The 12,947-nt window shown below is 42.0% G+C and overlaps 1 protein-coding gene across 1 annotated transcript in view; it reads right to left on the reverse strand.

Moving 5' to 3' along the window:
* KCTD3 (potassium channel tetramerization domain containing 3) overlaps positions 1 to 11,991 on the reverse strand; it is a gene marked incomplete at its 5' end in the record, with an annotated part of 28,149 nt that extends 16,158 nt beyond the window's left edge. The window contains 8 exons of the mRNA XM_082305427.1: positions 1,470 to 1,560; positions 2,854 to 2,994; positions 3,704 to 3,784; positions 3,984 to 4,042; positions 4,512 to 4,585; positions 5,978 to 6,023; positions 7,438 to 7,491; positions 11,918 to 11,991. Coding sequence (XP_082161553.1) covers positions 1,470 to 1,560; positions 2,854 to 2,994; positions 3,704 to 3,784; positions 3,984 to 4,042; positions 4,512 to 4,585; positions 5,978 to 6,023; positions 7,438 to 7,491; positions 11,918 to 11,991 — 620 coding nt within the window. The remainder of the gene's footprint in view (positions 1 to 1,469; positions 1,561 to 2,853; positions 2,995 to 3,703; positions 3,785 to 3,983; positions 4,043 to 4,511; positions 4,586 to 5,977; positions 6,024 to 7,437; positions 7,492 to 11,917) is intronic.
* Positions 11,992 to 12,947: the final 956 nt, after the last annotated feature.

Below are 12,947 nucleotides of genomic sequence, written 5' to 3' on the forward strand. Positions count from 1 at the left end.
AGCATAGTAGTATAAGCAAGCTATATTAAAATTTGTGGGTGAAGTGAAGGAGTTTTAAGTATACACTCTCTCCTCAAACACTAGATATTCAAAAAAGTCTGGGCAAATTCACTTGTCAAGCAATAAAATACAGACAGGTATAAGATGCAGCAGAGAGGGGAAAAAACTGTTACCAAAGCTGTGTAAGAGCAGAATGGAGGAGGAAAAATTCCACCATTGTATTCCTAGAGTTCCTGCGAGTTCCAGAAGAAAAAATATTCAAATCAAGACAAGACTGCTACCTTGAGTCACTACGAAGAAAAGCAGCATCTTAAACTGGCATATTGACCTGTGCCCTCTTTCAGCAGCCGTTCAAGTCTGACATGCTTCATCAAAAGCATCACTAATGACTTAAGTTCAATGGTAACAAGTCTCATTAAGTAGACTACCAAGCAGGAAAGAGGCAGAATCTTTCACTTAAGTGAGCTAGCATCCACGAAAAACAGTCAGAGATAAAATCCTAAGGAGGGGACAATTAGCACAAAAGACAATTTCAAATCATTGCCTCTTTCTCCAGTCAGACCATATTAAGCATAATTGACAACAAGAACATTAAGTAGAGCAAGAGAAGCCACATTTAGTACAAATTAAAGCAAAGCAAATTGCAGTGGTGAACACGAGACAAGTTAAATGTGATTTAAGTTACAAAGTTTAAGCAAGTAAATTAGTATTCTATATAGTGAAAAAGGGAGCAAACTATGGCTTCAGCTTGGCAGTAAAGAAAGAAGCTATTCACATTACACTCTCTATTTGCCCTTCTGTTTCGGAACCACACTATGACAGCAGTGTTTGTTTGTGGCAACAGTTCTTGTTAAAAATATTACTTTTCATTGAAAAGACAGCCACCAATTAGCTCACATCTGGTAGTCTTGATTTAAAAACAACTTCTGTAATATGAAGGTGTTACTTATTTTCAGCTGATCTTAAAAAATAGCCAGTTTGTTTACAAGACATTTAAAGACATTTTTCAGCCATCCAGATGAAGTAGCAAGTGCTTAACAGTTCTGCTAAGCCAAAAAACCTGAAGTTTAAGACAAGGTACGTCACTTACGTAGCAAAAATCCACTAACCGTTTCACATTCTTTGACAGCCTAACTTCACAGAGTGTCTTCAAACCCATACAGTAGGAAGAACTTTTTAAATAAATCTTTCCTTTAAAAGCCTGCTTTAAAACAGGCTTTTGAAGCAGTTACATTGGAGTCCATTACTTTTGCAACTGCATCAAGAATTGACATCAAAGCAGCAAAATTTGAATTCCTATCAAGCAGTTTATTTGCACGAGCAAAAGAGGCAATTCATATTTATAGAAGCAGACTGAACGCAGGCGATCTACTGTCATTTCAGAGTAAAGCAAACTTTTTGTTTTGCTCATAACAAATTATCGTATCTTTTTTAGATTCCTGTAACTTGACAAACAACTATATTCATACCTGTAGCAAACAGCAAAATGGGCATAGGCAGCTACTATCCAATTGTGGTGACCAGCTACTATTAATACTTTCCGTGGGTCCACAGGAAATCCTAAAAACAACAACAAAACTAAAGTCAGTCAAGTGATGGGTATTAGAAGATGAGCAGAGACACCTAGAACAGCGTATAGTTCTCTGCTAGGATATGCAACAGAAACTTTGATAATGAAGTTTCTCAAGAAACATTTTCAGCTAGATTCTAGTTAGCAATAGTACTCCTCACAATCCTTACAACTATTACAGTTCTTACATGGAAGGAAGACATTTCATCTCAGTCACTACGGTGCAAAGTGTTCATAAGGAGGAAGAGATAAGTACATGCCTCAGTTTTAAAGCCTGCCAAATGGTAAAAATTTGGAATTGTTATCAAATAAGAAACAATGCTCTTTCCACATAGTTGGTGAAACCCTGTATTATTGTTCCAGACCGTTAAACTGAAATTTCCAATATCTCAGAATACCTATAGCTCCTCCATTTGTTATCTAGTGGGAGCATGCCTCTTTCTGATCTATAGCTAAATTAGGTTTGGTGGAAGTGTTGGATGGCACTGGAAATCAGTGGTTATGGTACCTCCCCGAGTTGGCTCTCAGCCTTGGTATGCTAAAGAACTAATGCCTAGAGACTGCATCTTCTATCTCATTTTCCTCACGACTGCCCTCTCCCAAACCTGCAGCAACTCACAAAAAAAGAATCAGCTATTCATATCCAAGGCTTATTTTTATATTACCTGGATATAGATTCACCTTTTAACATACTCTAGATTTTCCTAACATTGCTACAATTTACACGATTATAGCAGAAATACGACACTTCTAACAGCATCATTTGGCTTGCAAAGTTAAAAGCTGGAAAATGACAGAATCCAAGCCTATCTTATTTACAGGTTTTATATATATATATATATATAATATGGAAAGTACTTTATATAGTCAAACAACTGAAGACTACCTTTTCTCTAAAAACTTGACTGTTGCAGGGCAAGAGAGGCACCAGTAGCAAGAAAGAGGTGCAAGAGCAGGAAGTAGGTCCTGAACAAAGACCAAAGAGACACTGGTCTGTCTGGTTTTTATCATGGCTTTAGTACAGGATAAGGCATTTGTTTAAGGGGCCACACTAAGACTGCACAAAGAACCTTGATTTGCCTTTCTCTCAGCCTCATGTCTTGGTTGTGCAGCAGTGAGCCTTAAATATTGTATAGGGAGTAGTGTTTAAGTAAGTGTTCAGCAATTTAAGATCAGGCAAACACAGAATAACAGCCTGAAACCAGAAATAGTCACTCAGTTTTTATTTCCCAGTGACAATCACCTTTGCAATTTGTTTTGGTTTTAAAACTGACATTCCTCACCTAGCCTGACTGTACTTTCCCCAGTACCAGCAAGCGTAGGTTGGACACCACCTCCATGAACCTCACTCTCGGAGCAGTTTTGACCAGTTCTAACATCAGCTGGTGGCCCAGCAGTATTATTTATTTTACGGTTGGGAATGCCTATAAAAGAAAAGAGATGTTTTGTCCCACTCCATAAACTTTAGCTATACAATAGATATTCATTCACTTTCAAAATACATGATTAATACTTGTACATTTTGATCTAAAGTCTAATTCATCTGCTATAAGAATTAGGCAATATCATAACACTGAAACCAAAAATGTTTTTGCTCTCTATGTTGACATTCACAATTAAGGAACAATTTTCAGAAAACTTGTCAACAATTGACTAGATATCCCCTTGACTTCAGGTTAACACATGACCTGTGTTCATCTCTACAGAGAAGAAAAAACCTAACAAGTACTCACATTGTTAAGGAAAGCTCAGTTGTGCTGATTTGCCATCTAGACATAGGGCACCTAAAGTAACTCTACCTTCCTAAAGAAGAAAGCACTCCATGCTGGTAACATTTAACTGAAACGTACCTGAAGAACCTCTACTTTACTACCAAACACAGCCTGCTTAGTATTAACATGCCACCCCCCTCCACTGCCCAGTACTCTAAATACGCCATTTCATACAGCATACAGATAAAAGCCTTGGTTTTGAATCAGAATGATGTTCGATTCAACCATTCATCTTAATCTTTCCATAGGAAAGCCTTCTCTGGGCAGTCTGACAGCTAGAGTAACTGCCTTGGCCAATCGCCCCCACAAACTAAAGCAATAAGTGACAGCAAGCAACATCAGACCATGAACACAAAAATACCTGGAGGAGGCAGGTAGCCATGAAAAAGGACACTGCCACAAGACGAGCGTTCCAGTTCTTCACATAGTAGCAATCTTCTCACTAAGGACGAAAAACAGATATGACCATAGCTTTCACTTCCCAGGAAACATTACATTATTTCAGATAACCTTCTGTATCAGTAAGTTTGAAAATCTTCAGGGTCACAACTGCCCAGGACTTGTAAGTGGGTCATTATGACAGTAATAAATGTGAGATGACCTCATATTTAAAAAAAAAAAAAAAAAAAAAAAGACATTACCTAAAGGAGTGATTCCATAGAATTCAGCTTCATGCCTGAGAACATTAATACTCACTCCCCTAGAAAAAGAAAAAACAAAACAAAAAAAACAATAAAAACCACAAGAACAGAGCAAGTCAATACCTTGAATATAAACACTTGCATATAACTAGATATTACACAACTTGAACGTCCAGCTACCTGTTTACAGAATTACCACCAAATGCATTCAACATGTTGATGTTTGAGATTTCAAAGTGATCTTAATATTAATTCTCTTTCATTAAAATAAGGATACAGAAACAATAAAGAACTACATTGCCAGAAGTGGTTTAAATAACAAGAGTCTACTAACAAAATATAATGCTACCATTTCTGCCTCCACCACTCCATACATATACTCTAGGCATGGCCCCAAATCTACCAGGGAGCTGAGTCATATACTAGGCACCCAACTAGCTGAGTAAAACTGAACAATGCTCATTTGAAAAAGTTTTCTAATGCATCTGATCAAATTAATTTTCACTTGAAATAATTAGAACTTCTTACCGTAAGTCTAACTCCTTCGTGCGAAGAAAATTTAAAATGGGTGCAAAAGCTGCTGGATCTCGATCAATAAATATCTGCAAAGAAAAATTGCTGTACCTTTAGCATTATTATGGAGCAACCGTTAACTAAAATGCTTTTTTATGCTAAGCATGGGAAAGAGGAGTTGAAGATGAGGCAGTCAGCAGACAAACATAACCCAAAGTTTTTGGACCATCCCTTTGCTCTCATTATTCTACTACCATTCAACATCCATACCATTCAGCATTCTTAAAAGACATATATACAAACACTGCTGCAAATAGATGGCACTTAATAAACTTGTTCTTTAAGTTCTGGCGTCTCCACAAAGGTCAATGGGTATTCTCACTTTCTATCATGTGTTCAGAATGCAGGAAATGTAATATTATCAAGATAAGTTTAGACTTTTTTTTAACAAAGTCAATTACCATTACAACTACCTCTATGCTTTTAGCAAAGTACTTGTGTACCTTACTCTCACTCAACAACATTGCTGTAACTATAGTTTCCCATTTAAGAATATCATATACACAGACTGAAATGGCCATTTTGCTATATATACATTGGCCAACAAAAGCTACATTTCCATGTCAGGACCACTCAACTACATATGCAATACTATCTAATGAAAATTACCCCTCCCTCTGCAATACAGCAATTAGCAGTTCTTTCTGTTTAAGAAGAAGTAGAGTCTCTGTCTCTGCATTGTCTGTACAATGCAGAATGACGACAAAAATATGCACATTGTTCCAGTCTCATTTAATGTCTTGGAATGAAGATGAGAATAAAGAAATCCAGAGATGTCACCAATTTTCATGAAAGTTTGGAGACCAGACCGGTGCCATGACATTCAAGTAGTTACATCTGTGAGACCTTTATTCTGTCCTAAAATCTTTAAAACATCACTAGACATAACTAAATTAAATACTCCCAGTCATTCTCCCACTCAATAGCATGAACAGTATTGCAACTAGGCTTTGAGACTCTAAGAAAGAGGATAGTGTATTTTGTATCGAATCTAACAAAAGAAAAGGAAAATACATGGTGACATTTTGGAATTATTTCAAAGTCCCATATTTTCCTCCCATTGAAATAAGTGACAAAACATGAACAAAAGGTCAAATCCAAATGAACGTTACTCCTCACGCACTCTGAAGCGGAGATAGTGCTGTCAGCATGTTAAATGTAGGCTTCTGCAACACTGCTATTAGGGGTTATGTAATACAATAGTGACAGAGAAAATACGAGCAAAAGCCAAAACAAGTTTTTAAAAGCCCAGGAATGTGAGTGTTTTTAATTCAGTTGGCCATTTGTTTTCCATGCTTTTAAGCACAGCTGACTTGGGCAGCGTAACTCCCATTAGCACACACAGTGAATATTCTTTAGGAGAGAACCTAACGGAAAGCATAACATTAAATTAACAATTTATCAGTAGGTTTATTACTCACAGCACCAGTTTCATCCTTCAGCGTTGAAATTCTTCCACTCAGCAAACTGAAACACAGGAAATCTTCATTAGATGTCCCCCAGAAAGGTACTAACACAAATACGAAATAGCAACACTCTCAGTCAGTTTGATCTAGTTGTGTTGTATTTTGGTAAAACTGTATAGCTGAGCAAGGAAAACAGCCTAGGCAAGGCAGAATGCTAGTGAGGGTGACGTATCTCTCCTGAACAAAGGAGCAGTGCACGCACACCTAAGGAAAGGCTAAGAGCTGCATCATAAGGACCTTCAGATTCCCAAAGAAAACAGACACAAGGCCTAGCCTGAAAGGATGGAAAAGTCTTCCCAGGCACCCAGAGGGCTGCATAGTTTGTTACAATCTAGTAAATCAGTAAAAGCTGCTGAAGTAAAAAGGAAGAGTAAACAATCCATTCTGCAAGGACTTACTGGGCAAGAATGGGGTGGATAAGTTTTTACACCATTTTACTTAAAAGTTTCTCTCCCATCAGATCAAAGTACTTTTGCTCCAGATCAGTACAAAACACAACACCACCAAAATCTTGTTTTACAGATACGAAGCAAACTAACTAATGTCAATAGTTTTATTTCAAGATGCCATCTGAGTCTGGATGACAATTACCTCTGAGATTTTCCACTACTGGATGACTTTCAGAACAACCTCCTCAGATTAGTGTTGAGAGACTGGGGAGTAGCAAGGGACTTCCTCCTTGTGCCTTTCCTTCCATGCCTCAAAGAAGGTGACATTTCCCTGGCATCCCATTTATCTGAACATTTCAGTAAAACAGGAGCAGGTAATGCTGCCTGTCTATGTCAGGTGCCAGGCTTCTATTGGGAAAGAAGTCTAGAGTACAAAAATTAAATGTAAGGAAGCAAATCTGCCAGCCTTTAGGTTTTCTTTTATGTGTTTGGGATTAACCATGGTGGTAGAGGTACAGCAACTACAGCACAAAATTACTAGGGTACAAACAGTAAGCAGCACAACCTACAGAAACAGTAAAAGTTAGCAGAAGGATGTTCAATAATCCAACAGCTCCTGTACCACAAGTTAAAACCCTCAAAACTTTGACTAAACTCAAGGTACAGCAATAATTCAAGAAACATTAAAGGCAATGATCACAATATGATCACAAGTGGCAATATAGTAATAAAGTCAGTGACATCTCCCTTTCCTGCAGACTTGTAGCCTTATTTCCACAACACTCCATCTAAAAAGTGACAACTCTTCAACACATATAAGCTGCCATAGCATCACTCAAGATAGAAGATGCCTTTTGGCTAACAGCTTATTTCAAATTAATCTGTCCCATTGCTGCAGATAGGGAAAAAGCATTAAGGAATAAAGACACTATTCATGGCATAAAAGTAAAAACTGAGAACATTTTTTTTTTTTTTTTAATGACTGCTAATTTGTCTTTGTTTAATGTGATGAGATATTACAAATACCTGGAAAAAAAGGAGTCTGGAATCCACATCAGCGTTTGTCTTGAAGTGCTGAACCTAGGAAACCAAAGTTACAAGTTTAGAATCAGCTGTAAAATTGGAAGGAAATCTGCTTTATCAAAATACTTCCACTTGTCCTACAAAGCTGATATCGAATGGGTTTGGGAAGTTTGAGGTCATTTAAATGCCTGCACAAAGTCAAAGAGGTTGCAGATTCTTTGCACAGATTGTCCTTAAGCATGAAGCAGGACTGTCCAGAGACCCCAAAAGTGTCACTCTTTATATGTTTGTAACACACCGTCCCAAACATCCTACATTTTCTGGTTCTCATACTTAGTCAACATTAATGCTTGCAAAAACAAACAAAAAACAAAAAAACCCAAACCCAAAACAACAACAAAAAAAAAAACACACACACACAAGCAGCCACTAAAATGTAAGTTTATCAATAGTGTGCTACACTTGTCATTAACTGAATGTTACTTTTACTTAGGACTCAGGGGGTGCTACATTGTGCACTGCAAAAGACCACAATGAGCTTCAAGTTAATATTTTACAGTAACTTTAATTATTTGCCATTTTGCTATTTGGGCCCTCTTAGGGGGGCCCAATAATAATAACAGTTAAGAAAGTATTTACTCTGAATGATATTATGAAATAATACAAATTATAGTATTACTTACGATGCCAGACAGTATTTTACATAATAAATAGCTATGAACTCTTTTATACTTCTTCTGGTTTTGATTTAACATGAAGGAAGCCAACTGCACTGGCAGCTTGGACAATGAGCTCATGCTCCACAGCAGCTCTCTGACTGTACAGATCCTCTTGCTAGTACCATGGCTAAGAATCCTTTGGTGACCTCTTCATTAATGGGAATCAAAAAAGGAAATGCAAAAGTAAAATTCCATGAAAACTTTCCATATACTACAGGAATTTACTCCAAAATATTTTTGGAATAAAAGTACTTAATCATAATTTATCTAGTTTTCACCTCTTGTATTTTCCAGTTTTGGAGAAAAAAGATGTAAACAAAAAGCATTACTTTATACCCCCTAAGAGGCAGAAACACTAAGGCTGTATTGAACTACCGTCCTCCATAAAACGTGGATTGTGTAGCTGCTCACTGCAAGCATAACAATGACAAATCTGTTCTTAATAGAAAATCTACAGTATCAGCGTTCTAAGCACAAACATGCACAAAGCCTTTTCTAAAAAAAAAAAAAAAAAAAAAAAAATTAAGGACAATCAAAGCAGTTTGCCACTTAAATGGAAAGTGACTTCTAAGTATATTGGCAGTTTTGCACAGCTTTTATCATCAGTAATACAGATCACTACCTTTCTCTACTTTAAGAGTAAGGGATGATTGATTTAACTATATTATAGTATGTCCACAACAGAAAACAATGAGTTACATTAATTTTATCCAAGATTAATCTAGACACTGCTTGTAACTATGGGGATAGATGCAGCATCACCAGCTAGCCCTTTTACAGGTCTTCACAAGCTAAAGACTTTTATTGTCCAATACTTGAAATACTTTACAACTTTCAGTTATTTTTGTGTTTTTAGAAAAAAAGAAAAGAAAAAAAAAAACAGAGGACTTATGATTTCCCAGGAAGGTGTGAATAGGTAGAAAGATATGGAAAAAGCAGTAGAACCACAGCTAACTGGCATTTTCTACAACACTGAATGATAAATGCTAAATTAATTCCGAAGCAATGAAGAAGTCTGATGAGACCATAAAGACATTCAGGATCTTTGAACAGATGTTTGATGTTTGAGGACTCAATGGTACTATCTCCTCAGTACACTACAGCACAATTTCTGACCTGGGGGCATGTTTGCATTTAGGCACATGAGTGACAGCCAACTATTCAGAGGTGTCAAGATTGAAGTTCTGCTGGTGTTTTGACCAGCTGGGTTCCACTCTAGCATTGCCTAAGTCAGTTAAAGAGCTTAGCAGCAAAACGTTTGGGACTAGATGTTCCAGAAGAACAAGGCACACAGTAAGGAGGACACGAAAAAGAGCCATCAACTGATTCCACATTCATCTCCTTGCAATCTTAATAGTGGGTTTAGCACAAGGATTTTCTGTCTGTGATTTAACACTATGGTACCAGTTTAGTAAGCAATACCTCATACTAACGTATACTTTAGAATGTTTAATACATACACATTAATCTATGTAAACAAGAAGACAGAGTCCTCTTTTCCAGGATGCAGAAAGAAGCTTAGCTAGCAATGTTTACATGTGTAAGTGTATCTGCAGCTCCATGCAGCTAGTATGCAGTGGTCAGATAGACATCGTATGAGGAAAATGAGGCAAACCCCGTGCAATATCCTCAAATACTCTCAAGCAGGTAGCAGCCTACAGTAATTTTAAAGAAAATATAGGCAACTGGAAACACACTGTCAGTTATAAAACAGCCATTTTCATAGTTTATTGCACTTGTAGGGTTATCTTATAACCAGAGGGAGATAAAGCGTCAAGAGAATTCACTAAATTTGTTACGGTAATTTCTGTGAATGTTAACCTGCAAGAGGCTTGTGCTCCCAGCAAAAGAATCCACAAAAGCTGAGACCAGGAACTGTTGGAGCAACCGCACACAACAGAGAAGCTCTGGCAGTCCCAGGGAGCAGTGGGAACCTCGTGTCAGAACATGGAAAGCTGGGGTCTCTCTACTAGATGCTCCGAAGTATAACTGCTGTCAGAGACAGAGAAGAGCACTAGATTCCTCTTCTCATACAACTCTACAAACAAAACTTAAGAGTTTCAAGTTTGTAGTAAGGGTAACAGGAACTAATGAAGTGGAAGAACCGTGTATAGTGTCTCACGCTCCCCCATTTGCTGTCCACATCATCCACTCCGCTGTCAGCTTTGAGTCACCTGCCTTTGCAAGCTGAAAAACCTGGCTCAGGTATATTTTTCAAAGAATATGAGTACTACAAGGGAAATTGAGCTTGCAAAAGACCAAAACCTCTTACACAGAGGTACTATTGCACCTTATCTCCCTATTAAAAGGGAAATGTCCATGCATGCATTTCCTACTCCTTACATCCAAATGATATCTGTTGACTAGAATCTAGACCTTCAACTAGAAATGAAATACATACAACTGTTAGTTTGTCTTATTCTTCACACTTCTCTGTGTAGGCAAGCCCTCTGAAGATGTGTATTTCTTCCCTGATTCATGTCCTGTACACAATTCTCTGTTCTCTGCAGAGGCACTGAATAAGTAAGATCTATTTAAAATTATCAGATTGAAGCATCTTTGTGATTCCACTGGTAATAAAAACCTAAAAGATAAACTGGCCTATAATTTCAGAGACCGAGTTTGCTGAAGAACCTTATTCAGTGTAACATGAAATCTGGTCCAAGCCAACATCAATGTTATCCTGAAAGCATCATTATGGCATAGGCGACTTTTGCCTATGCAAGTTACAAGTAGCTTCTCTGGGCTGAACCAGATTCTTAACATCTTATTATAACAAAGGAATTCTGCATCGATTTTTATGGCACCCTTCTTTAAGAAAGGCTGCAACATACAACTTAGTTATAAGAACAAGTTAATCTTCTGGGTAACGCAAGAAAATTTTTAACGTAGTAGTAGTAGTTCCTACGATTTATAGCTGCTTTCACATTGTGCGCAGACTCAGGAAGACGCGTTACTTCAGTTCCTATTAGCTATGGTAATCTGAATGATTTCATGCCTGAGCATTTTGACAGGAACATTTGCACTATTTATCACACAGATTCTTGATCACAGCTGCCCCGCTATTCTCTATCTCAGCCTGCCAAAATGTCTACATATGCCAGCTTCCACACTTCCAGCGTACATTCGAATACAATACAATTCTTTGTTCTGCCTGATATCAGCAGTATCCTATTAACCTTTTTAATACCTTAGCCTCTGAGGCTGCTAGACAGACTGATCACTAGAAGCCTACGGATCTTTTGGCAAAGCACAGCTCTCCGTCCCCTACTCCTGAAGAAGCAGTATACCCAGAGAGTCCGTGAGACGCATTACTGGGGTGCGTACCCAGAAACCCCAGAGATCGCAGGGAGACGGCACGCAGGGCTGCCAACACTTCCCGCCTCCGCCCCCGGGTGCCCCTGCCTCAGCTCCCCTGCAACATGCTGGCTGGAGCTCTACCCAGGCCCTGCCGGAGGCAGCACCACGCCTGCAGCGCCGCGGCCAGACCACGGGGCCCCGGCGGACAGGTCCCAGGCGAGTCGGTACCGCCGCCCTCTCGGGACGGAGCAGCCGCCGGGCCGGCCACCACCCGGCACGGCCGGGCAGCGCCTCCCTTCGGGCAGACCCCCGGCAGGGGCCGGCCGCACGGAGCACGGCTCCCCGCCGCCCCCCTCGGCGCTCCCCCTCGCTCCCACGCCCGCTCCCGTACACGCTGGCCCACCACAGCGGGCCGCCGGCAGGGCCCGGGGCCTGTCCCCCTCCGCCCCCGCACCCTCGCTCACCTGGTGCCGCCCACGTTGAGCTGGATGATCTCCCCGCTCCCGCCGCCAGCGAAGCCGCCGCCGTTCCCCGCCATCTTCCCCGCCGCCTGCTCCAGCCGGCGCCCGCCGCCGCCTCCCGCCGCCGCCGGAACCTCGGGGTCGAGGGAAGCAGCGGCGGGGCAAGGCGAAGGCGGCGGCGGCGGGGAAGGAGGAGGCGGGGGATCGGCCAGCGGCCCCGCGCAGCCCTCTGCGGCCGCCGGCGGCCAGGGCAGGGTCAGCGTCCGGCCAGGCTGCGGCGCCGCGGGCTCCCCGCCGCTCAGGCCCGGCCAGGCCGCGCCGCCTCCCCGGTCCGAGCGGAAAATGCCATGGCAACGCGACAGCACCTGGAGGAGGGGGCCCGGCGCGGGCCAAAACGCCTCGAACCCTTCGCGGAACGGGGCCGGCTGCGAAGAGGCGGGAACCCCCCCGCGGCGGCGGCGGCGGCGGGGGGAGTAGGCCAACGCCCCCCGGGGCAGGGCCGGCCCGGAAGGGGCCGGGTGCGCTGGGCTGCTGCCGGGCTGGGGGCCCTCCGCCAGGCGGCGGGCGGGGCCGGGCCGGGCAGGTGAGCGGGGCGGAGCGGCGCGGATGGGCCCTCTCGCCGCCGCGGGCGCCGGCCTGGCCTGCCCCGGCCCGGCCTGTGCAGCGAGGCCGCCGCCGGGAACCCGCCCGCCCCGGGTGCGGCGTCACGCCTGGAGGAGAAAGAGCCAAGAAGCCGGAATTGTTGTCTTGTGTGTTCTCAAAGGAAGGGGGGAGCCGCCTATGCCGCTATCAGGCACCAGCGACCCCAGTGTAAAATAAAGCCACCGCTAGCGAGGCCCCTCGGGCCTTGCATCTCCCTCCGCCCGCAGGGACCCCGGGCTGGGGGAGCTCACGCCTGCGGTGAATGGCAGTGCCCTGCAAGAGAGGCACAGAAGCAGAAAATTCCTTGAAAACTGAACGGGAAGGCAGCCGTGGCACCGTGGAGTTTAAAGCCTGGGTTGCAGCCCATCCCCGTTAATCAAATTCTGCACCG

This window comes from Platalea leucorodia, assembly GCF_965183815.1.
Source record: "Platalea leucorodia genome assembly, chromosome: 3".
NCBI classification, from domain to species: domain Eukaryota; kingdom Metazoa; phylum Chordata; class Aves; order Pelecaniformes; family Threskiornithidae; genus Platalea; species Platalea leucorodia.